This window comes from Crocuta crocuta, unplaced genomic scaffold (assembly GCF_008692635.1).
Source record: "Crocuta crocuta isolate KB4526 unplaced genomic scaffold, BGI_CrCroc_1.0 scaffold233, whole genome shotgun sequence".
In the NCBI taxonomy this organism is placed as follows: domain Eukaryota; kingdom Metazoa; phylum Chordata; class Mammalia; order Carnivora; family Hyaenidae; genus Crocuta; species Crocuta crocuta.
In genome coordinates, this window is record NW_027529526.1 from 9145001 (window position 1) to 9171379 (window position 26379).

General features: G+C 41.5%; 1 protein-coding gene and 1 long non-coding RNA gene across 4 annotated transcripts in view; one reads left to right on the plus strand and one right to left on the minus strand.

Annotated features, from left to right (window-relative positions):
• Positions 1-26379, plus strand: part of IRAG1 (inositol 1,4,5-triphosphate receptor associated 1) — an 80199-nt gene that overhangs the window by 20013 nt on the left and 33807 nt on the right. For all 3 annotated transcript variants that reach the window (XM_077761201.1, XM_077761200.1, XM_077761202.1), the window contains 9 exons: positions 2903-3003; positions 4001-4071; positions 6296-6469; positions 7041-7118; positions 7902-7954; positions 8160-8207; positions 9344-9961; positions 11795-11873; positions 21068-21191. In XM_077761201.1, the coding sequence (XP_077617327.1) occupies positions 2903-3003; positions 4001-4071; positions 6296-6469; positions 7041-7118; positions 7902-7954; positions 8160-8207; positions 9344-9961; positions 11795-11873; positions 21068-21191 (1346 nt within the window). The remainder of the gene's footprint in view (positions 1-2902; positions 3004-4000; positions 4072-6295; positions 6470-7040; positions 7119-7901; positions 7955-8159; positions 8208-9343; positions 9962-11794; positions 11874-21067; positions 21192-26379) is intronic.
• LOC144229183 (uncharacterized) overlaps positions 25871-26379 on the minus strand; it is a 75767-nt gene continuing 75258 nt past the window's right edge. Inside the window, exon 5 of the long non-coding RNA XR_013334372.1 lies at positions 25871-26082. This is a non-coding gene — a long non-coding RNA (uncharacterized LOC144229183). The remainder of the gene's footprint in view (positions 26083-26379) is intronic.

The window sequence follows — 26379 nt, forward strand, 5'->3', positions numbered from 1 at the left end:
GTAAAGGACTGAGTCCTACAAGACTGCCCTCACTTCAGACACCAATCACAAGTTCAGGTTGTCATCTGTGCCTCTGATAGACTGGCTAGAAATCAGAGGTTCCCATGCTCCTCTCCTCAGATTTGATAATTTGCTAGAGTGACTCACAGAACTCAGAGGCATGTGGAAATGTTCTGGTTTCCCAACATGGAAGCTTTTTAAACCCCCACCTTTTGGGTTTTATAGAGGCTCCATTATGCAGGCATGACTGATTAACTCATTGGCCGTAGGGGATTGATTCAGCTTCTAGCCCCTCTCCCATCCCCAGAAATCAGGGGGCAGGACCGAAATTTCCACCCTTTATTCATGGTTGTTTCCCGTAGCAACCAGCTTCCATGTATAGGTGTCTTGCAAAAGTCACCTTCATTAACGTAAACTCAGCTGTGGTGAAAGGGCTTGTTATAAATAAAAAAACACCCATTTCATCTTTATGGATCTGAAGGAAGTTCAGGAACTGAGGACAAATATTATAAGATACCAAATATTATAAGAAGATATTTTCCCATTGCTCTTATTGCTCAGGAAATTCCAAGAGTCTTGGGAGCTGTGAGCTAGGAACTGTGGATGAAGACCAAATATATATGAGAAATATACTTTGGTCATCTGAATAACTCTCTCTCTCTCTCTCTAAATATATATATATATATTTCTTATAAACCACAATATTGCAGCTCCATTCTTGACCTTTCTATATTGCATACCCCATAGTCCACACTCCAGTTACACTGATAAATCCCTAATACTCAGTTATGCCTTTTGCTAATGCTGTTCCCTTTGGTGAAAATCTCTGCCTTGCTGTCTTTGTCTTCCAAGCTCCCATTCATCCTTCAAAAACCAGCTCAAATGCCTCTCCTCTGGAGAGTCTTCTCCAACTCTCCTGATGAGTTTTCTTTCCTTCCCTCTGAGCTTTCACAGAATATGTGGTCCATTTCTTATCAGCTTCAATTTCTTATAACTATTCATTAGTTCTCTGTATCCCTTGCTTGATTGTGAGGTTTTGAGGGTATTTGTTTTTCAAGCTGTTCCTGGCACATGATGGATAACTGAAGTGTCTTTGTTGAAGGAGAGAGAAAAGTAATGTGACAGTAATAAAACTATTTATTGAAAATGCCAGTCATGTGCTAGGTGCTTTCTCAACATTATTTTTAAAACTCATATCAAACTTGTGAGTTAGACTTTATGATCATGGGGTGTAGAGAGGTTAAATAACTGGCTCAAGGACACAGAGCTAGTGGATGGTGAGCATAAATTTGAGTGTAGGTCTGTATGATTCTTCCAACAGGCAATACTGCTTTCTACCCCTCCTACATAGTTAAAGTTCCTGCTCAAACTTCCCTTCCATGTGCTCATGGATTCTGAGTGCTTCCCCCTCCTCCAGTCCCTGTATCTCTTTCCAACGGAAGAGGTCCTGGAATACAGGGGTCTGGCATTCCCTGACTTGACTCTGAGATAACTCTCTATCTCACCTGGCCATTATGTTTGAGGCCAAGGGATGGGGGGGAGAGGAGATACAAATGAAAATGGGAAGAGCTGGTTTCACTAAAAATTGTGGGATTTAAGAAGTATAGATAGTATCACATGGAGCCCACTTAACAACAAATAATAATGTGAAAAGAAGAGAGGGCCTCCCTACCAACCTTGCAAGGAGTCAATACCTATACACTAAGGGCTTAATAACACAGCTCAGTCCTGGATCTATGAGGGCATCCCCCAGGCAATGGCTTCAGCAGGGCCAGTAGCTCCAGAAGGACACAGTCTTCAAAGTGGCAATGGGAACCCATTGCTCTGAAAAGCCATATCAACAGTGGTAGGTGGTGTGATGTGACATGCTTGAGAGTGCTGAAAGACAGGCCTTGGCAGGGACTGTGTAGTGTTCACAGAGAGCCCTGGCAGCACATACCAGTAAAGGGGTTGGGGGTCAAGGAAGAAGAGAAGGAAAAGATGAGGGAACATATGAGAGAACTCCTAGAGAGATGCCCTGACATAACTGGGAATGATTCTGAAATGGAAACACAGCAAGAGTAGGTGGCAAAAGAACTGGAGAGACACTGTTTGTTACTGTTATCTAGTCCTATTTTTATCCTCAGTACACTTAGGTGTGGGAAAGTGCAGGTGGACATGCATCTTTTTGGATCTTATTGTATATCCTATATTGCTCTATTTGATTCACTTATTCACCTACTCAACTAATATTTACTATAGTCTAGATATGGTTTTACTATTCACACAGTCATCATAGTGTAACTGTACACTGATTTCACTACAGCTTCACCAACCCAGAATGGAATAATTATTATGTTTACTGCTAGTAGTTTTGTTTTGTTTAATGATTTTGAAATACCTAAAAAATATAAGGACTGGCTAATAAATTTTGTTCTAATTTCAGAAATTTGTAATTAGATAAACATTTTTCAAAGTTACACAAATTAAATGTCACAAATTAAATTATCAAAATGTCACAATTACCCAAATGTGGGCTCTCAATGAATATCCCACATTCTCAGGAATGTGTGGGGGTATCCTTCCCCAGTCTGGCTGGCTGCAGCCTAAGGCCTCTGCACCATTATTTTTCTAGATTGTTAGTGAGGACTAACCAGGTGTGGCTTAGAGGTTCCATCTTAATGCATGAAAAGTAGAATATGTTAAGCTCAGTGAATGCCTGCTGGGGAATGAAGGAGAAATTGCATTTTTACTTTCCTGCTTCCCTTTTTTCCCCCCTCAAGAGTTCAAATAAATTGCATTCAACCTTTATCAAGATGGTTCTGAGTGTCATGATACTAGAATAAATGCTCTAGCTCCACCTCCTGGAAGCTTCCACCATCCTAAGCCTAACTCCATCTGTGTTTTTGTTCTGAACTACCAGGGCCCTCACACTGCAGGAATATCCTGCAGTCCACCTACCATCATCCTGACTGGGGAGGCCAGTTCACCAGAAGGAGAAACCGATAAAAACCTGGTCAACAGGTACATCCCATGTGCCTAATCTTTGTGCTGTGAAGAACAATATTTCCTAGCATGTGAGGATTAGACATATATATATATATTCTTCTCCTGGATCGCCTCTTTGCACTTTGTACTTTAAGAAAAGCACAAATCATAGCTGGCAGTTTTCTATAATAACTGCCCAGATATTTGCAAACAGACCTGAGAGATATGAGTCTTTGACTGGAGAATCCTGCCCTGGTCAAAGTGTGTCCTGTGTGGAAGATGAAACTTTGGGCAGGACATTGGCTCACATACACAGGGATGTCACTGCCTCAGTTTGGCACAGCACTAGCACATGCATTGGTTTAGGTGGAATAATTTAGGTGGAATAAGATCATGTAAGTATAGTTTCCAAAAGCTACAAAGATCATTCTCATACAAATATATAGTGAGCATGTGTCAAAGATTGATTGAACTCATTGACAAGGGAACCATGAGGATAACAAAGCCAGTTCAAAAGAGGATATAAGAGATGGAAATACATATATAATCAGTGAGGAGGAAAAGAATGCTGGAATATGATTGCTAAATTAGCTATAAAATAGGTTAATATTCCACAATGAAACCTTGTTTTTTGTCTTTCTTTCCCTTCTGGGGATCATCTACACCTCTTCCAGACAATTATCCACATTTTATGAGTTTTCTACAGTTAGATGTTCACTCAGAGTCTGGGCCCTAATGAACAGTAAATAGTCAAAGTTACATTTCCTTAGGGACGTGTTTCAAAAGCTTTAGCAAGCATCAGAATCACCTGGGGGGCATGTTCAATCAAGATGTCTAGGCCCCACCCTCAGAGTTTCTGATCCATTTGGTCTGGGGTGGAACCTAAGAATTTGCATTTCTAACAAGTTCTCAAGCTTAGACAAGCTTGTAAGATGATGCTCTAGGATGACTTTGAAAGAATATACAGGTATCTGTTTGCGTGTTTACCAGTTGTGGACAAATTTTCTTAAAATGATTCTGTTCTGTCTTTCAGAGCTCACAGTCCCCATAGGAGGCTTTCTCACCGACACTTGAAGATTTCCACTGTTTCGCTGACTTCTGTGGGTAAGAGCTAGTCCAATTTATCTTCTGCAACCAGAGACAGGGGTCCAGCTGAAGGTGTGTTTGAGCAGGAAGGCTAAGATCTGGTGGCTTAGCCAGGCTCAGCCCCTTTCCCTCTCCTGATTCTCAGGCAGGTCCATCCCTATGACCCCAAGAGGGCAAAGTTGGTCTTCCCCTCTGTGTTTGAGTCTAGAAGAAATCTGATATCTAATTTTAATCTATTTGGTAAAAAGAGAAGGCCAGGTGGTAAAGGAAAAGATGAGGAAGTCAAGAAGAGTACAGCTGGGTGAGGCTCAATTCTGGGGCTCGGGAGACAGAGGCCTCCACCTCCTGCTAGAAAGGCCCACATCCAGGTAGGCATGTGCCTGAATGCAAGCATGGCTGCCCCAACCACAAGTTCATTGTCCAAATGGTTTCTCAGGGTCTGTTATGAACCAGTGGAAGAGAGATGTCATACAGACTTGGTCTCTGCCTTCATGTTACTCATAGTGAACATATATAATCAAGACACTGTATTGTTTTTTCTTTTTTTAAGTTTATTTATTATTTTTTTTCTTACAAATAGTTTATTGTCAAGTTGGTTTCCATNAAGACACTGTATTTTAAGGCTCTTCACAGAAGTGTTAAGGAAACGGAGGCAAGAAGGGGACCAATTCTCTCTGGGGAGGGGATAAGATGGATAGAAATTCCAAAAGAAAAAGTATTTAAGTTGTGCCTCAAAGAGTTGGACAGACAGACAAGAGGAAGAAAAAGCATCCTAGGTGGAATAAACAACATGCTGGTGATGCAGGAACCATAGCAGAGCAACTGAATGTTCTGATGTGTATATTAGGGTCAGGGGTCTTTCAAATGCTAGAAACCTAACTCAAACTCTCTTACATCAAAAATACATACATAATACACTCATTCATACATACATACATACAAATAAATAAAAGCCAGGTCTTGTGGTTTCTAGAGTACTGAATCCAGGTGCTCAAGCTGGGTCATTAGTAATTGGTTTATCCCATCTCTCAAGTTTCATGTATTTGCTTTTTTTTTTTTTTTTTTTTTTGCAAATGGCTACCAGCATTTTTAGGCTATGTCCCATCAGTGGAAATACAGTGGCTTTTCCTGTATACTCAACAATTACAAAACTTGCCTCTTCTTGGCCTCCCATGGCCTTCCCTGAGCCAATCACTATGGAGATTGAACTCATTGACTAGCCAAGGCTGGGGCGGAGGGTGGAGAATAGAGTTTAGCTTCTTCCTAAGTAACATAACTGATACTCAGAGAAGTATCATCCAATGCAAACTGAGGAGCTACAACCAGAAGAAGGGGGAAGGGGGAAGGGAGGCTGGAGAGGCACAATGAGAGCTGCTCATCACCAAGGGGGAGAGCAGGGGGCTTAGGAGAAGTATGTGGGATGGGCAAAAGTGCTGGGCCAAGTTTGGCCTTTGCACATGACAAGGGACCATGAGGAATCCTGATGTGGTAAGACAGGAGAACTGTAAGGTCAGTTATGGCTCTTAGGGAAGTCATTCTGATAGGCAGTAGAAGATGGGATGAAGGGGATAGCCTGAAGGTAAAGGACTTAGGAAGTGGCTGTTGTAATTGTGCAGGTAAGATCTAAGAAACAAGAATGGATAGGAGGCACAATTTCCAAGAGTATTTATGAGGTAAATGATGATCAGGACTTGATGATCAATGGATGGGACATGAAGAGACTGAAAAGGGAGAGTTGAGTGACTCCCATGTTTCTGAGCAGCTGGGTAAAGCAGTGTCATTCACCCAGAGAAGGGCTGTTGGAGAAGAGGCATTTTTGGAGAAGGATGGAGGTAGACAGTGTGAGTAGAGGAAAGAAGGGAGGGAAGGTGACCATGATCTTTGGAGTGCTTCCTTTATCCACACATCTTAAGCTCACTAGTTGTTGAAGAAATAGACCTGAAAGAAAAACACACTAGGGAAACAGCATGGAGGTAGAACTCATGATGGCTTTCCCTAATGGCAGAGTTTAGGACAGTTCTGGAAACCTAGGTGGAACCTGGGACCATTTGTTACAGAGGACTTGCCACAACCACAGGCTACAGGCAGCCCTATCTGTCTAAGGCAGCCGTATCTGTCTTCCTGGCCTCGCACTGGGCCAACATTTTGCTGGCTGTCCACTCTGGGTAGGTTCCCTGGGCTGAGGTATTAGGGGGCCCAAGGATTCCATGGCTCTTGCCTCACGTTCACCCTCCCATTGTAGATCCTGCAGGACACGTTATTGACCTGGTACATGACCAGCTGCCAGATATCAGCATCTCAGAGGAGGATAAGAAGAAAAACCTGGCGCTGCTGGAAGAAGCCAAGTTAGTGAGTGAACGATTCCTGACCCGCCGCGGGAGGAAGTCCAAGAGCGGCCCCGGAGACTCCCTGTCAGGTAGGATGCCCAGGTGGCTGCTCTGAGCACCTCCAAGGTGGCATGGGGGATAGGGAGGGCCAGGCCCCAGCTGTACTAGAAAGAAGCCCTGCTTCCAAGGGGTGGCCTTTGACTTGCCTGCCCCCAGACCTCTAGGCCCCAAGAGGACTGAGTCCTGTGGAGAGAATCTTGTGAGGAGAAGACATTCTTACTCTGTCTCAGAAGCTCTAAAATACTGATCCAACTTTAGCCCAGAAAACTCTGCTTTTCATTTTAGGCCTATTGTGTTTTTCTGTTTCACCAAGAAACATTAGCCCATATGATACCCATGAATTTAGCATGGGTTTCCCCTCCCTGAATCCTGTGTAGCGAGAAATCCCTGTGTGATGCCCGTGTGCACAGGCTCCTGGACTACCCTGCATGGATGGAGTCCTCCTGTGGTAGGAGCCTTTTCTGGCAGTCCAGAATCAGCCTCTGTCCCTGACGAAGCGATCCTAGTTTCCAGGGGTCAGAAATACCTGAAAGGATGTCTTTGTTTAGCTGAAGTTGTAAACCTTTACAAATGCTGGCCAGTTTGTGTCTGTCTCCACAGCTGTTTCCCTGAACCTCAGCCCCGGAGCTTCTCCCTCATCCTCTCAAAACAACTCGCTTACTGTTCCTACGCTGCCTGGTGAGGTCCAGAGCCCCTGACATCTCCTACCCTGGCTTCTCCCTTTGGGTGGCACCTGGGCCCCTCCTGTGGACTGGGCAGGATGCTTCCTATCTTGCAGGCTTTCTAGTCAGGATCCCTGTTTGGTCTCCTCCACACAGGACTTGCAGCTAGGACTGGCTGGGCTGCCTCTGAGGAGGTGGATGTACTTTCTGTTGGGGGTCTGAGGTAGTGTTGGGAGACAGGCCTAGCCCAGGATGGGGCCACGTAGGTAAGGATGGAGGCAAGGCTGTGGGAAGGAGGCTACAACTGGTGCTTTCTCTGCTAAGAGAGGACTTGCAGAGAGATCACCTCCGAACTTATTTAGAAAGGCCTCTATTTGGGCCACTCTTTTCTTTTTTGCTTTCTTCCCTTTTGTTAGGCTGTGTATAGGGCCATGCCCACAAACCAGCTGGGGAAGAGGCATGGTGCCAGGGAGAGCAGCATGCCCTTGTCAGAGCTGTGGGGCAAGCTCAGGTTCCAGCCAAGCAACCTGGATTCAATTTCCAGTGATGATACTTCCTGAATACGTGACCTTGCTTTCCCTCTGACTTGATTTCCACATGTGGTTTTTGTGCTGATTAAATGAGGGCTCACCACAGAACCTGACATGTGGAAGATACTCAACAAATGGTGATGTTACTGGTAACCAGGCCTGAGGGAATTGGGGGAGGACATTCTGGAGAAGTAGATGTGTTTTTGCTAAAGGGTCAGCTGACAGTCTGGAGTGCTGGACATCACTCACCAGTGTCTGGACGATTTCAGGTTTGGATGCATGCAGTGGCCCACAGTCTCCTTTGCCTGGAGCACCACCACAGGTAACAGGGACCCAGTCTGGGGTTTCAATGCCACCTGGTCTCTCTTCTTACTCCTTCACTCCTGTAAGGCCCTCCATGATGTATTGAGATGAGGGTACTGGGAGGAGGAGACATCTATACCACTGTTAGGGACTTCTTTGAGGGTATTTCAAGAGGAGATATGGTTTCTTCATATTGCTGTCTGACTTGTGTTTACTTTCTCCAGCAGAAGGGGGATGAGGCCGAAGTCTCTTCACCTCATCTTAGCGAACCTGTAAGTGTGAGCTCTGCCAAATTTGCATGATTTGGGTGTGGAAGACATTGTTCTGAAAGCCTAGGCTGGCCCTGAGCGGCTTATGAGTGGGTGTACATGAGTGGAGGGTCAAGGCTGGGGAAGCTAGAAGGTTCCTCCATCCTACAATGACTGGAAGTCTGAAGTGGAGGGGGGTAAGGAGATAGGATTCAGTGGGGGTCACCTCCATGGTGGTCCTGCCTATATCCCTGCACCCTTAATCAGGCCACTGACCAGAAACTAGGGGGAATACTAGGCCCAGCAGCAGTCAGGTAAGACTGCTGCTTTTGTCAGCTCTGATGAAAAGTGCAGTAAAGTTCCAGTGCTACTTCCTTGGGGCAGCTTAGAAAACCTTATCTTTGCTGATGAGCATTAGAAGGGTCCCACCCCTACTCAGAGCAAATTGCTCAAGGTTGTGTTGAGGGCAGCATAAAATATAATATCATCTAGAACTGGAGCTGGAATAGAGTCCTCTGGGAGTGTTTCAGTACTCACACAAGATAGCCACACAAATACTCACAAACAGGTTTCCCTTGGGAAATGAAATAAGAAAGATATCACTTTTGCAAGAATCACCTGGTCCAATGATCCTTAACCTCTTTCAGATCAACTTGCTGTGAAATTATTGAAAGATGTGGATTCTCTTCCCAGAAAAATGCAACACACAAACATAAACACACATATACATTTTCACTAATTCCAGAGGTTTCACAAATCTGATGAGAAACTGAGTCCCTAAGAGTTAAGGTCCTTGCCAGGAAGAATCAGGACTAGAAACTAGAGCAACTGAGTCAAGGCCAAAACTTGTGACTGCCCCCAATCTGCCCTCTATTCCACTGTCCTCCACAGATCCTAGCCCTTGGGAAGTTCTTGGCAAATTGTAAATGGCAGGTCCCCTTGTCCTATCTGTTTTACAGACCTCAGTCTTGTCTGTGGATCCCCTTTACTGGTTCAGATATGACAGAAGCCCTCCCCTAGCACTTAATGCACACACACGCACACAAACACACAGGCCCCTTAGCAGGTCTGTGGAGGCAGAGACCCCATAGTGGAAGTGGCCACACTTCTTTCCTCTCCAGGTTGCCTCTAGAGTTCTAGCTGTACCTTGTCTCTTTCAGAATGTCTCCAAAGGGCTAGCTGACCGGAAGCAGAATGACCAGAGGAAAGTGTCTCAGGGCAAGCTGACTCCTCGTTCTTCCACAACTGAGAAGTCCAAAGAGATTGCAATTGAACAAAAGGAAAACTGTGATCCCCTCCTGTGCTCTGAGGCCACACACAAGGGCTCAGCTTCTGGCATAGGCAGTGGTGGGAAAATGGCCTTGAATAGCCCTCAGCCTGGTTCTGCTGAAAATGAGCTGGGAAAGGCGCTTCTGAAGACAGCCAGGGAGGGCAGCCCTCTGCCTAGAGGTCCAGCCCAGGGATCTGGAGGGGTGGTTCCCCTGACCCCCGAGGGAAAAGATACAGCTGGAGAGCCGACAGTGTCAAAGTTTGGCTCCAAAGCTGAGCTGTGGCCCCCTGCTTCCCGGCCGCCCCTACTGCGGGGGGTCTCCAGGGACAGTGGTCCTGAAGAACCTGGCCCCCGGCTGCAGAAAGTACTTGCCAAGCTGCCTCTGGCAGAGGAAGAGAAGCGTTTTTCAGGCAAAGCTGGCAGCAAGCTGGCCAAGGCACCTGGACTCAAAGACTTTCAGATACAAGTGCAGCCAGTGAGGATGCAGAAACTGACTAAGCTCCGAGAGGTGGGTTCCTGAGGGCCAGCTGGGAAGGGTGCACTCCAGGTCCTTCCTGAGCTGCAGACCTCTGGGCTGAGCTAGACCTGGGGCAGGATAGTTCTGGCCTGGATTTGGGCCTTATAGGGCCCTAAACTTCCCCACCCTAACAAATCAGGACCACTGTGCAGCCTCTTCTTCATAAATGCCAGTTTCAGGGGCTTTTATCTCACTTACTAGGGTAAGGTCAGTGTGGGATATAGTTGCCACACAAAGCCGTATGAAGCCACATTTTAAGGAAGTTATACGGAGGGGCACATGGGCCCTCAGTACTGGGCTGTATTTTCCCTTCCAGCCAGAGCTGGAAGCTCATAAACAGGAAGCCCTTGATGGAGCACCTTGTCATGCCTAGGACTGGGGTAGGCAAGGATGGAATAGCTTTTCCCTTTGTCAGGGCCCCCAGATTTCCTTCCTGATGCCTGTTAACAAAGGGCCTCAAATCCATCTTCAAGGATAATGATGGCTATGAGGGACTGCTCCCCCTGTGATGAATTTCTTCCAATGTCTGTGATGTCCTCAATGTTCACTGGCCATCAAACTAGGCACAGTAGTCTCTCATGGGGCTGTCACCCAATGCAGGGGGATATTGGGAGTATCCAGCGACGTAGAGGACAGAGACAGGGTGTGGGAGCAAGAAAGGTTAACAGGACAAAGGAATAATTACCCAGTCCTCTCTTCCCCAGAGGGCCAACCCAGGCCACAGGTCAAGACAACTGGGACTCCATGGGGTGGGACCTAGCACCCTCATGGCCAGAACTGGACAAGGCTCTCCTGGCTCCCCTGCAGAATGGGTGTGAGATGGGGAAGGAAAAGAGGTATCTGATAGTGGTCAGGCACAAGAGAGGAGGTTTCTGTGCTAGCAGGGATATGTTGCAACGTGTTCTATTCAGAAACCTTCATTACTATTCAGAAACTTTCCATGATGTTCTGAATTAAGGGCTCCAGGGAGCTGCTAAGGAAACAGGTAAAGGGCCATGGCTAATTACTTTCATTTGGGCCATGAGCACCCTCTGCTGGCCCCTCCCCTTCCTTCTTTATGCAGGGTCAAGTAGCCCCTACTACACATGAGACTGAAAATCCCTTTATAAGCACAAGTAACAAGGGGTGAGGAGATCTGACAGACATTGGAAGCGCTGGTCTGGTACTGATTGATTTGGAGCAGGTGTGAGCCTTCCTGTACCATATACATGTGGTCAGCATCCCCATCTCTCCTGGGCTTTGACTGGTGAGGCCCCAGGCAGTATGGTGGAGCAGCAATTCCCAAGCCTCATTTGTCTGGAGAGTTTAACAAATCAAGGACACCCTAACAGGCCACTGGGGAACTGGAATGCCCCCTGGAAGTGGGCATTCACTGCCCTAAACAGCAGGAGAAGCTCTAGCCAGCTCGAAGCACAGTCATGAGCTCAACAAAGATCATTTCCAGCAGAAGCTTCATACACAGCCAGGGGACCATCTTGTCCCCAGAGTCCTGAGATCTGCTTCTGTTTGTTGTATAGCTCTCAGCCACAGTGTGGCTGGAGCTCATTTGCCCAGAAGCCCACAGATTTATTTAAAAATCAGACCATGCCAAGGATAACTCTTAAGGAATGTGGTACTAAGGTTTCAGGCACCTTTACGGGCTGGGACAGGAGCAGTCTTCCAGATGCCTTTCATATGTCACATGTCATGACTGTACCCACCTCTGAGGCTGCCCCTAGTACCTCCCATATGAGGCTGAGTAAACACAGGGCCAAAGACAGAACCGAGAGAAGAGTTCAGCCTGATGATATCATCAAAATGTTGTTTTCTTCTTTTCCTAAAAAGGAGCACATCCTGATAAGAAATCAGAACTTAGTGGGGCTCAAGCTTCCAGACCTTAGTGAAGCGGCTGAGCAGGAAAAAGGTAGGTGGGGTCGGGGCAGATGCTCTTCTCAAGCCAGTGCTGGATTCATTTTCGCCAGATTAAAGAAGGTGAATGTGTAAATACTAGACTTCCTGTCAGGGCCTTTGTCCCATTGGCAAGTGTGGGCCAAACACAAAGCAGGCCCTCAGTAAATATTTGCAGATAAATGAATGAATCAGATTATGTTTCCTGCCCACTCAGAGAACCTCTAAACTTGTCTCCTTCCAACCAGCCCCCTCTGAGCCTCGTTAGCAGTTAGTAGGCCTGAAAGGGTGACCCAGGCCTGAACTTTTGACACTTCCTTTTCCTCTCACACCCAGGAAGCTACCCAAATAGAACAGTTCCTCTTTTCAAGACATCAGAGTCATCTCTTGCTTTCTAATTTGCTGTCGCCACAAAGTACAGACCCCAGCCCTTTCCTCCCTGGCCCTTCAAGTCCCCACCTATCCACCCTGCCAGACTGATTTTCAGAAAATAAGACTTTGGGTCCCCTGCCTCCCTCCCTTCCCCCATTCTCCTGGCTCACCTCTTCTATGGGTCATGCTACCTGTGGTCAGTCTCAGCACAGAAGCTTTCTGCCTAAGGCTTGTTGTGTAAGCATGTCCAGGGTGCCACCAACCATGTTGGAAGCCCTAATCTGAAATATAGTTAACTAACACCAACCTATTCAACATTAACAAGATTCTCAGAAGTAAAATATCCAACAATTTTTTTAAAGTACTAACTTAAAAAATTAGCCACTTGTAGAGGAAATCTCTGGAAGAATATTATGTACTTTTCTACTTTTAATTTTTAATTTGCTTATTAAAGAAGATTCAAAACACTAGGGAAAGTTTCTCTTAAAATTTCTCCCATAACCCCATAAATTCCAAAAAAAGCAATGTTTATTCTTTCCAGTATTTACCTGTATTTATAATTTTTTCACAATTGATTTGATTGTGTAGATATAATTTCCCGTTTCTACTTTTAATACTTATTTCATAACCAATTCCATACATTTTGACTTGTCCTTTTATTTATCATTTGATGAATATATCATTTGTATTGATGTATCTATTGTTGGGTACTTCAGATGTTTACAGTTCCTTTAACTATGATTAACCACCCTACTTTAAACAACTTGGTACTTGTGTTTTCTTTCTTCCTTCCTTTAAGTTACTCTATTGGGATAAATTTTCAGGCTTGAGATTCATTGGGTCAAAGTATAGAAACATTTGCATTTACTAAATTGCTTCCAATGTAGAATGCTACCTGCAAAGACTGAGTGAGGACTCTTCCTCCTAAGAACTATCAGCACTGGACTTTGCTTTGCTTTTACTCCTTACGGGCCAGAATACAATAACAACCAGATAATCAATAAATGCCACTTTGCTATTACTTCAATTAATTTGCTAGCAAGCAAGTTCAAATTTAAGCATTTTAAATATTTATTTACTCTGTTTTTTTCTTATTGGGGTAGATTAGCTTTTCATCTCTTTATCCAAGTGTCCATTTGGGCCTTAGGGTTTTTGTTGGTTTCTTTTTTGTTGGTAACATATGTAAACTCTATAGATATTAACCTTTCACTGACTATATTTTTTTCTTGTAATTGATTTCCAGTTTCATACCATTATGGTTGGAAAAAATGCTTGATATAATATCAGACTTCTTAAATTTATTGAGACTTGTCTTCTGCCCTAACATATGATCTATCCTGGAGAATGTTCCATGTGCTCTTGAGAAGAATATGTATTGTATCGCTTTTGCGTGGAATGTTCTGTGTATGTCTTTTAGGTCCAACTGGTCTAATGTGTCATATAAAGCCAATGTTTCCTTATTGATTTTTCTCTCTGGATAATCTATCTATGATGAAATAGGGGGCATTAAAGATCCTTACTATTATTGAAGTGCTGAAAATTTCTCCCTTTAGGTCTGTTAATATTTGTCTTATGTTAGGTGCATAAATATTTACAAATCTTATATCTTCTTTTGGATTTGTATTTTTCTCAATACTTTTTCATTCTATAATTTTTCATTTAACAGGTTTTGTTATTTCAGATTATAAAGGTCTTAAAATCATCTTTGTCTATCTTTTCCTTTGAGAAGTCTTCCATTATTTAAATCATTATAAGAAGATTACTTCTCCTTAATTGGGATAGCAAATCTATTTTCTTTTTTCTTTTTAATGTTTTATTTATTTCTGAGAGAGAGAGAGAGAGGCAGCATGAGCAGGGGAGGGTCAGAGAGAGGGAGACACAGAATCTGAAACAAGCTCCAGGCTCTGAGCTAGCTGTCAGCACAGAGCCTGATGCAGGGCTCAAACCCATGAATCGTGAGATCATGACCTGAGCTGAAGTTGGACGCTTAACCAACTAAGCCACCCAGGCACCCCAGAAAATCTATTTTCTAATAGTTTATAGTTTGATCTATTTTTTGCTAATACCTATGAAATTTATTTTAAGATATTAGTTATTTAGAGATTTAAGATCTTGTTACCTCGATAATACTTTGATAATATGTATATTTCTTGTTATCTTGTGGCTTAGACAATCGTATACTACATTCTTTATATATATATATCTCAAATACTAGTTCTGGGCCCTTGATTCTGTTTTATTCTGATCAATACTGTGCCATTTTACTTACTGCTGCCATATAATATGTTCTAGTATGTAGTGAGGTTACTTCTCTCTCATTGATCTTCTTTCTCAGAATATTCATTATGTCCTAGATATAAAGATTCAGTGCAAAATAATGCAAAGAACAACTGGACAAAAAGTCAGGAGACTTGAGTTAATGTCCCAGTTCAGGAACCAACTGACCGAGTCTTTAAATATGTTCTTCAGCCTCCGTTCTCTCTTGGACTAGAGAGGACCTCAGAAGGCTCTTAACTTTAATCTAAGATTCAAGGATTACAAGTCTTTTCTGTTTTGCCTCTTACCTACCTATTTCTCTAAGTGAAATTTATACCATTTTATACAACATTTTGATTGTGATTGCTCTAATGCTACACATTGGATTCAGAAGAACTATCCTAGTTTTGTTTGTTTTACAGTTTATAGAGTTTTAAATTACTTACTTTGAAAACATTTAGTTCTCACTCAAATATATGGTTTGTCCCTCTATTGAGAATTCCTTCCTTTTTCCTTTAAAAGACTTGACATTCTCTGTACAGGTCTCCCATTTTACTTATTGGGACACATTCTATGTGATGTATAATTTTACTTGTTTATGAAGAAGACTCTTTTTCATTAGATTTTCCTAGCTGATAATTAGTGGCATAAATGAATGCTTCTTGCTACTATACATGTTCCTTGTATATTAACAAATGGTAGAGGGATTACTACAGTGACTAACTAGCACTATTACTATAACTAGGGTAATTACTACATCCAAGGTACTAGCCTAGGCTAATATTTGATAGCATTTCACATAATGTTCACAGCAATCCTAAGAGGTAGGCTGTACTATTTAGACCCATTTTACAAATGAGGAAATTGAGGCCCAGGGAAGTTAAGTTTACTTGGTTGTTAATTGCTAAAGCCAGGATCAGAACCCAAATGTTACCAAGTCCAAAAGCTCTTGACCACTTTGCACAATGTGTTTTTCACATTCACAATCTGTTATTTTTCTTTCATGGAATTCACTGCTTGTCCTCGCTGTGTGTTTCTGCATGTATGTGTGTACTTCTCTTGTGTATCTGTCTATGTTTTATACTTTGGCGACATTCTCTAATATGATAATGGCGGTAAGGAGAACATTTGCCTTATTTCTGTTTTTAATTGAATTGTTTTTGTGTTTTTCTTTGAAGGATTGTGTTGTTCTAATTCTTAAATAGATATATTATTTCAATTTATTATTTTTATATGACATTTTATATTACTAAATAGAAAAATATATAAAATGTAATAAAAGATAAAAATATATAAAATGTAAAAATACATTTCATATAGTATATTACTTTATATTTATATTTTTATTATTTTAAGGAAATACTCTTAGGTTTAAAGTTTCAATATTTCTGATAAATTTTATCAGTTTGGTTTGGATATCTATTGAAAGAATCATGTTAATTNATAGAAGTATTTCCTTTAAAGTATTCTGCAACATTCGTGCATTAGTTAAGATAAAATCTAAGATGCTATGACATAGAGGCCCCAAAGTATGATAATCTATAGGATAGAGAAGATTGTCTCAGCCTTGGGTAATGATTCTAAGGCAAGCTGTCAGGTTAGCAGGCAGCTCTGCTCTACATAATTGTTCAGGGACCTTGGTTTTTTTCTCTGTTGTCATTTTGCCATCCCCTGGGGTGTTATACATGATCAAAGCTGGATTGTGGGGAAATCTGTGTTCCAGTTTGTGGAAAGGAGAAAGAGTGGAAGGCCAGAGTGGGCCCGCCCCCTTTTTTCAATAATAGGGTGGGAGTTACACACATCATTTTACCTCCCAATTCACTGGTGACGATGTGGTTGTGGCCATACCTAACATCAAGGGATTCTGGAGAACGTCATCACTAAGTGGCTGCTGGCCCAACTTCCAGACTGAACTCCATTCACACGGAAGCAGGACAGGCAGATTTGGGTGGATGAGCAGGTACCTTTGTCACATTGTGCTTTTTACATAACAATATACTTAGTTTGTTATTTAATGGATTTTTTTATTTTTTAACTGCTTTGTAATATTCTATGGTATGAGCAAATATATAGATTGTTTCAGCCATTTCATATTAATATTAGATTGTTTACACTCTCTATTGTAACCAATGTTATAACGAACATTCTTAGATGTATCTTTATAGAAATACATAAGTTTTGCCAAGGGATAATATCTTAGAAGTGGAATTTCTTGATCAAAAGGCATTTATATTTTAATATAATAAATGATATGATATATATATTTCCAGGTTAACTTTAAAAAACTAAATCAATTTAGGGGCACCTGGGTGGCTTAGTCGGTTAAGCGTCCGACTTTCGCTTAGGTCATGATCTCGCGGTTCGTGGGTTCGAGCCCCACGTCAGGCTCTGTGCTGACTGCCAGCTCAGAGCCTGGAGCCAATTTCAGAGTCTGTGTCTCCCTCTCTCTCCTGACCCTCCCCTGCTCACGCTGTCTCTCTCTCTCCTAGAAATAAATTTAAAAATATTTAAAAAAAAAAACTAAATCAATTTAGATATCCACTACCTACAGTAACACCTCACTACTCACTCATTATCCACATCACTGTCCAATACTAACAGGCAATGAGATGGACCTTAGAAGTAAAATTATCAGTTAAATAAATTTAACTCCCATAAACACCAAACTTTAAAAAGAAAATTACCCATACTAGGTGTTCAATAAACGTACCCTCCCTCCCAGTTTTCTCTCATTTCTAGGATCTGGGTGGTTAAGAGCTCAAGCTTCCACACTTACTAGTTTCATAGTGTTGGGCAAGCTTCTTATTCTCTAGATGGCTCAGTTTGCTCATCTATAAAATAGGTATAATAATATTACCATAATACCTACTTCATGTGCTGGTATAATGTTTTTATGTGATATTGGTCTTCATTCCAGCAGAAACCTGGGATACATTTTAATTCCTATAATTGAGGTTGTGGAACTCTAATGTGCTAGCTAAGTGCGATGTTGTTGTACTGTGTTTAATGTTGTAGAGAAGTCTGAGACTGCTAATTTCTAGTACCCCTCAATCTTCACCTCTCTCTGTAGATGGGCTTACTCTTTCTGTGAGGGTAGTTGGAGAAGCACTTCTTTATCCATATATATTTTTTCTCCTTTACATGGCATACTCTTTCAATCTGCAAATTCAGCTTTCCCCTCAACTGAGGGAATTTTTTCTTATATCTTTGAATATGTTCTTTTGTTTCATTCACTAGTTCAGAGACACCATAATCTGTAAATTTCTCACCAATATCTCAACTACAGGTCTACTATTTAATCTCTAAATACTTCATTCTTTCTTTCTTTGCATCCCCTGTGTTGATCTCAATCTCCCCCACCCTCCTACTAATTCAGTTTGAGGCCATATCTATTTAATTCTTTCATATTTCCAGCATATTTAGTTCTATATTTTTATAATTTTTGCTTAGTTCTGTTATTTTAATCTCCAATTTATTTCTTCAAATTGTAATCTTCCATCTTTGTGTGATCCTCTCATCTCACTTCTGATTTCCTATTTTCATTTTCTTCAGGTTCTAACTTCTGAGTCAAAGCATTTGTGGTATACATTTTCCACAAAACTGCATTTTTGATGTGTTTCTTAAATCTATGCTTCCATCCTGACATGTCTTCTTCCTACATGTTTTCTTTCTTCTTTCCTTTATACTTTCCTCTCTTCTTTCCTTCCCCTTTTGACTACAGCATTTGTGTATAGTTGCCATGCCATTTGTTTTCATTTTATTTCTTTTTGATATAAATATTTTCACCTGGATTTTTCTCTTTATCTAGATATATTGTGTAGGTCAATTTTCATTGACCCCTTCCTACTTTATTTGAGATCTCTGTTATCCCTGTTGTAACTGCTTTGTTACCACTTGGGTGGTAGGTAAAAGGGTAAGTTCAGATGGAGTTGTGGGTAGTGGTGTTCGTGGGAATGGTTTCTGCTCTTTTTCTATAACTTTGTTCATAGTTCAATGTGTGAGTTTATGACACCACTATTTGGGCATATCTTATTCTTTTGGGTGGGTAGTGGTAGGTTATGGATTATTATTGTAGAGACAATCTGCCCAGGTGTTTATTTTCCAGACTTGACTCAACTATTCCCAGCAGCCACTCTAACTCTTGTGCCAGATAGAGGAAGGGAAAAATAGACAAAATCCAAGGAATGTGGCCACTATGCTACTTCTCAGAAGTGGTGATCAGAGATGGAGGGTAGCTTCAACTGGGGCTTTCCATATGTCTCCTGCCCTCACTTTAGTGAATGGGTTTGTTTTATTTATTTTTTTCTTTTGTCTTACTTTCTGGTAAATCCCTCCATATTGTTTGAGATAATCAGCTCTGGTAGAATGCTGTGCAATCATTCTGCCTTTCCTCTCCCTTCCTACTCAGTAAGAAAAGCAAATAGCAGCACAGGCAGATTTTCTCTTGGTGGAGTATTGTTGCAGTGGTATGGAGATCCTTCCACTCTGAAGAAACTTTCAGACTCTCCTCTGGAGGCTGCCTACTCAGCCCCCTCAGTCCACTTCCCTTCTCATTCTGTGGTATTACACTCTCAGAATTTTTCCTCTTACATCTTCCTCTCAGTAATGATTCTTTGAGGGAAGAAAAAAGGGCTATCAAGGGCGGGAGCTCTACATTTATTCCTAGTAAGTTTTGTTTGCTCAAACATTATTTTTAAGGATTATTATGTTTTCATATATTTGAGAATTGGTGGTATATTTATAGTTGGGTGTTAAAATTTTTTGTTATTGTCACTTTTGTTGAGTTCAGTAGGAGGGTGGCTGGTTCTAGGATCCACCAGCTCTGGGATCACCCTTCAGACAGTCATCTTAGCAGGGCTCGAAGGCTTTCCTAGTTACTTTTTTTTGGTGGGGGAGGGGAGGCTCAACCTAGGTGACTTCTCTAGGTAAAAGCCCCTGGTATGGCTTCCACTTAATTATTAGATCTTGTATGATGCACTCAATCATATAGATATCTCAGGAGTCCAGTGCTTAATTATTTCTCTGCTGGGGGCAGACATTTGTTATTCATGCAGTGAATACATCAAGGTACAGTGAGGCCAAAGGCATCCTAGAGTTTACCATCTGTTACATGGAAATGTCAGAAAGCAATAACTGCCAGAACAGAGCCCAAGAGATGACAGGTTACTAAAAGAACATCTAGTCTAATCTTTTATCCAAAGAAGGATCACTAACTACCTCATTTATGACAGAAAGCCCACCAGACATTGCTGGGATACCTTGAGTGTCTGGAAACTCCTGAACACTGTTCTGTTATTGGAAAACTCAAAACACTTAAATATTATTTAACTTGAGCCAAACTATAACTCCTTTTCTCTCTGCATGGTCTCCCCTGGAGAAATTTCTAATTCACATGACTCCCAATTTTAGCTCCATTTAGATGGCTACCACAAGTATGCCTATAGTCCTGATCTCTAGCCTGGCCTACAATTCTGGAAAATGACCAAGCAGGTTGGAAATCTACTGCATCAAAACCCATGAGAGATGGTAGAACATGGATAACTATAAAGTCCTGCATGCAAATAGAAAGTAACCATTGTATGGGATGAAGATTCCTGATAGAGCTCTAGTAAAAGATTTGAGGCTTTTATTCCTAAATGTACTGTGAGCCCATAATAAGGCATAATGACTCTATGCTGCATGAATAACAAATGTCAATGCCAGGGGCATTTGCCAATATCTTCCTGAGCTAAGAGCTTGTTAGGACACATCTGGGCCTCTGCTACAGCAACAACCAGAATGTGTGTGGGCAGGGGATGATATCTAGGAGACTTGGTGCACAGTGTGTCACAATGAGCAGCTGGGAAACAAGGCTAGAGTTTGGAGAAGGAAAGCTTTAGAGAGGTACAAAAGCTGCCTTCAAACAGGAAAAAGATTTATGGGAAAGAGAATACTTGGTTTGTTTTTTCTGCTTTCAAAGCACAGCCCCAGGATAGTTTTATGAGATAACAAAAGTTTGTTCATTGGTTCTGTTGACTAGAAGGCACCAATTTCTGAGATCTGTAAAAGATCTAGTGACTTTGCCCTGGAAAAACCCTGTTTCTATTTCTGTCTATGGGTATATGGAACCATTTCTAGGTGGGACACAAGCAAGTGAACCATTGAGTTCACTTGAGGAAGAATAATTGGGCAACAAACCTCCTGAGAAGCCTGCCAAAGAGAGGGGACTTTTCCAAACATTATAGCAAAGAACAACCAGCTTCAAGTTGCTAGAAACCAACCTTGAAACCCAGACATGAGAGCCTGCTTGGTACTGTGGGGAGCAATGGGAAGAACTAGAATTTAAAGCAGATGAAATTGGTTTAAAATCTGATTAAGCCATTTACTAGTTTTGTGACATTAATTAGTAACCTTGCTGAGTCTTGGCTTACCTACCTGTAAAATGAGATGATTAAATACTAGTTCATTGGTCCATTGTGCAAATAAAATTACAATTATAAAGCCCTTGCCATATAACTAGGTTCTTACAACAGAAGCAAGTTGCCAACAGTGCTACTGTGATTTCAGACATTTTATAAGTTAAGCACTTTTTTTTTTCCCCAGGGCTCCCTTCTGAACTCTCCTCGGGTATTGAGGAAGAAGAGTCAAAAAGTGGCTTGGATGTCATGCCCAATATTTCTGACATGCTGCTGCGCAAACTGCGGGTCCACAGGTCTCTCCCTGGAAGGTAAAATCAGGGCATGAGTTGCATAAGACCCTGTATTGCGTAGGCCCTGTGTTAGACTCTTGATAGGACACAGTGGAGCACCTGCCTTGATTTTTTGACCCCAGAAAGGTCAAAGTCTAATGGTCTAGACAGGTCTAATTCATCCAAAATAAAAATAATAATAAAAAGCCATGCACTTGTGGGGATGAGCACTGGGTGTTATGTGGAAACTAATTTGACAATAAACTATTTGTAAAAAAAAATAATAATAATAATAAAAAGCCATGTAAGGTGGTTCCAACTCAAAGAGCAGGTGGGTTTCATAGGCTAATGGCAGCAGAGGGTAGTGGACTTTGAGTCAGGAGACAGTTTCTTTTTTTTTTTTTTAATGTTTTATTTATTTCTCAGAGAGAGAGGCAGTGTGAGCAGGGGAGGGTCAGAGAGAGAGGGAGATACAGAATCTGAAGCAGACTCCAGGCTCTGAGCTAGCTGTCAGCACAGAGCCCGACGTGGGGCTCGAACCCATGAACTGTGAGATCATGACCTGAGCTGAAGTCAGATGCTTAACCAACTAAGCCACCCAGGCGCCCCCAGGAGACATAGTTTCAATTCAAGATCTACCACTTACCCATAACTCAAAGGTTCTAGGTCTGATATCTGTATAGATAGAGATGTAGAACATTTGGAGTCACACAAGGATTGCTTGGGAAACTACCAGTTTCTTCCACATGTGGGGAGAAAGTGACTTCACTTACCAAGCCTCAACCTCCTCACTTATACAATAGAGGTCATAAGTGATCTGCCATTGGTAGGGTGCTGCGCTAGCTAAAAGAGACAGTGTGCAAGCAGGGACCTAAAGCCATGTCAGCGCCTGACACACTCTTGATAACTAGATTGAAAAACGAGGGCATTTGTTGGGATGAGCATTGGGTGTTATATGGAAACCAACTTGACAATAAACTATAAAAAAATAAAAATTAAAATTACATAAATACATATTATGTAGTATAATCATAGTATTAAAGAATAACCCTATTTTGAAAAATAAGAAAAACAGTTTGGAGTATGAAGGAGAGAAGAGAGGGAAGCACTAAGCAATAGGAATTGGGTGGGTGCCTGCAATTGATGCATCCTGCCAAGCCCATGCAACCTGGAGACTAAACTGTTGTGGGAGTGCACTGGGAGGAAAGGCCATTAGGAGGAACATTCAGACATAACAGAACTCCCTGATTTGGGGGTAAATATGAAGGAAAAACAAGTTTTGCCCAGGGGTGTGATGTGTTCAAACTGCAAACCATCATTAACTAAAAGAGAGTCATCAGGATAATACTCGGAGGGACCTAGCAACTAAACCAGCATCAGGAACAGTGCCAGAAACAAGTCAGAAGCAGGCTGCATCCACAGCTGGAGGAGGGTGTGGCTTGGGCCATTTCATCTCATGGAAGGCAGAGAGGGGCTGTCCAGAGGCAGGAAACTAAAGGAGAAGCACTCTGAGTGCACTGCAGGTTATAGAGTATGTTTACATGCTGTGTATCATTTGTTGTTTATGCCAACCTAGTGAAGCAGAAAAGGAAGATTTTGTTTATCTTCAGTGAAGGAAAAGAGGCAAAGCAACATGCTAGCAAGTGACAGAGTCAGGAAATGAACTCAGCGTGGGCTAATAGCAGACCTAATGCCTTTCCATCTATACTACGGGCCTGTCACAATTACTAAAACAATAATTGATACTCTTGTCTGTAGTGAACAAGGCTGGAACTTGGCTTCTTTTTCCTCAGTAAAGTTGAAGATAATTAATATCATTAGATCACACCTCCAGCTAATTAAATTCCCCCAGCCTCCCCAGGAGAGGGAGACTGAACAGTTCTATTTTCCTTGAGTAAGTCAACAGCTACTAGCTACCAACCATTATTCTTAGAATAATTCAACCTTATTTTCAGTGAATAAGATCAGCTTCTGAACGTGTGGCCAATGTCTCAGATTCCGAACTTCCTGCTCCATCCACCAAATCAGGCTCCCTGCTCCTGGCCTTAGTAGAGACTGTTTGCAACTTGGGCCACTGGATGGGCCCAGAATTCTCTACCCCTGGTTTGGAGCTTGGGCTAGATGGACAAACAGTCATGTAAGACATTACCCAAGAGAAGGAAGCCAGAATTTTAAGAATCATTCCTCCAGAAGAAAAATGGGGAAATTACACTTGAGTTTTAATATGAAGGAGTTAGTTTCATGATCTATGTGGGCTATGTGAATTGCAACTGGACCATAGCAAGAAGGAGCTCATGGAGTCAGCACGTTGAATGAATTCAGTAGAAAAAACAGGTCCCAAACACAAATTAGGGACATGGTCGATGACTGATTAACAAAAGTGTGAAAAGGACATGTTATTGGGTCAAAAACCAGTAGGAGCAATAAACAGGAATAAACAGCAATAAACAGGAATTTAAGTGATAAACACTCATTGCCTGTTTTATGCCAGACATTAGAATGGAGAATAAGCAGACACAGTCCTTGTTCTCATGGCACTTACATCCTAGGTGGGGAGAGAAATAATATTTAAGTAACTAAACAAATGATTTCAGATAGCAAAGCTATCTGAAGAAGCTAAGAAGCTATCTGCTAAGAAGACCATGACATAGGCACATACAGAGAATGACAAAGGAATAGAACATTGAATAGAGAGTCAAGGAAGGCCCCTATGATAAAGTAATCATTAATCTGAGACAGGTAGATGACAAAATGAAGGCATCCATGCAAAGATTTTGGTGAAGACATTCTAGACAAAAAGCACAGTGATTTCAACAAACGGTGCTGGGATGACAGGATAGCCACATGCAAAAGAGTAAAGTTAAAATAACTTTAACCTCACACAATACAGAAAAATTAGCTCAAAATGAACCATAGGCCAAAATGTAAAAGCTAATGCTATCAAACAATTAGAAAAAAACATAAGAATAAATCTTGAATACATTGGTTAGTCCATGGTTTCTTACATATGACACTAAAAGCACAAGCATAAGAGAAAAAATAGATGAATAGTATTTCATCAAAATTAAAAACTTTTATGATGCAAATAATATCATTAAGAAAGTGAAAAGACAACCCATAGAATGTGAGAAAATATTTGGAAATCATGTATTTCATAAGAGATTTGTTTACAGAATATATAAAGAACTCTAGGGGCACCTGGGTGGCTCAGTCGGTTAAGCATCCGACTTCGGCTCAGGTCATGATCTCACAGTTCATGGGTTTGAGCCCCGCGTCGGGCTCTGTGCTGACAGCTAGCTCAGAGCCTGGAGCCTGCTTTAGATTCTGTGTCTCCCTTTCTCTCTGACCCTCCCCTGCTCACGCTGTCTCTCTGTTTCTCTGTCTCTCTGCCTCTCTGTCTCTCTCTTCAGGAGTTAAAAAAAAAAACACATTAAAAAAGGAAAGAACTCTAATAACTCAAAAAAAGATAACCATTTTTTAATGTTTTTTTTTTTTTGAGAGACAGAGAGACAAGACAGAGAGTGAGCAGGGGAGGACAAGGAGGAGAGACACAGAATATGAAGCAGGCTCCAGGGTCTGGGCTGTCAGCACAGAGCCTGATTCAGGGCTTAAGCTCAAGAACCGTGAGATCATGACCTGAGCTGAAGTCAGACACTTAACCAACTGAGCCACCCAGGTGCCCCTAAAAGATACTATTTTTTTTTAAAAAAGGCAAAGGATTTAAGTAGACATATCTTCAAAGAATAAGTGCATGGAAAGATACTCAATGTCACTAATCTTTAGGGAAGATTAGGGAAATGAAAATCAAAAAATTAATGAGATCTCATTTCACATCTACTAGAATGCCTATAATAAAAAAGATGGACAATAACAAGTGTTAGTGAGGACATGAAGAAATTAGAGTCCTTAGTAAAATGGTGCAGCCCCTTTGGAATAACAGTTTGGCAGTTCTTTAAAAAGTTAAATATGGTGTTACCATATGGCCTAGCAATTCCACTCCTGGGTATATAACAAAAAGAAATAAAAATATGCATCTACACAAAAACTTACAAATGTTCAATAATAGCATTTTCATGATACTCTGAAAGTGGAAATAACCCAAATGTCCAGTGACTGATGAATAAATAAATAAAATGTGATATATCCATACAATGGTATATTATTCAGCCATGAAAGTGAAGTACTGATATATGTTATCATGCGGATGAACCTTGAAAATATTAAGCTGAGTGAAAGAAGCCAGTCATAAAAAGCCACATGTTGTATGATTCCATTTATATGAAATTTCCAGAATAGGGAAATCCATAGAGTAAGTAGATTAGTAATTGCCTACTAATTAGTGGGGGTGGGAATGGGGGTTGGTAAAGACAGAGAGTTGATTACAAATGGGTACATGGTTTCTTTTTGGAAGGATGAAGAAGTTCCAAAGTTGACTATAGTGATTGATGGCTGTATAATTCAATTCTATGAATATATTAAGAAGTACTGAATTTTAAATTTTGAAAGGGTAAATTTTGTGATAGATGGATTATATTTCAATAAAGCTATTATAAAAGACAGGGGGGAGAAAAAGGTAAGAATAGTAAATGCTGGGGCCCCTGGGGCCACAATGAAGTGTGTCTGAGGAATAGATGGCCAATGGGTCTAGAAAATGAGAAGAGGAAAGTCTGGTAGGGACTGATTCACAGAAAACCTTTATTTTATTCTAAGGTCTATAAAGGGAGTTTGAATTCTGAGGTAGGCAATGCCACCCCCAGATAGTCTCCTTGTATGTCACTTGCTGGGCTTTGTCTTCTTTGGAGGCCCAATGTTCTGTCCCCTAGCAGACAGCTCTCTGCATGAGGGGCTGGTCGTGTCTTGTGGCTTCTTAAATTTGAATCACACCTCCATGAGTCCTCAGGGCTTTATATATTTAAAAAAAAATTGTGTTCTATAGCAAAAAAGCAGAAAGTAAATTATCAAAATAGATGAGTTTGGTTAATAATGAAAATACGTATATTTCACAAACTATCCAAATAAAGCCAGGAGTCAAAGGCAAGCTCAGTGAGTTTTGATAAATTTGTTTAGCAATATGTGCTCTATATGACAATCAAGATTATGTTGGCTGGCCCACAGAGGAAAGGACTTGATGGGTGGGGTTGTGACAAGCATTGTAAGCATCAAACATCTTTGTAGTTGTTTGTCCCATGTTCTGTACTCTGCTGACTTGATGGCCATGGGGTCTTGT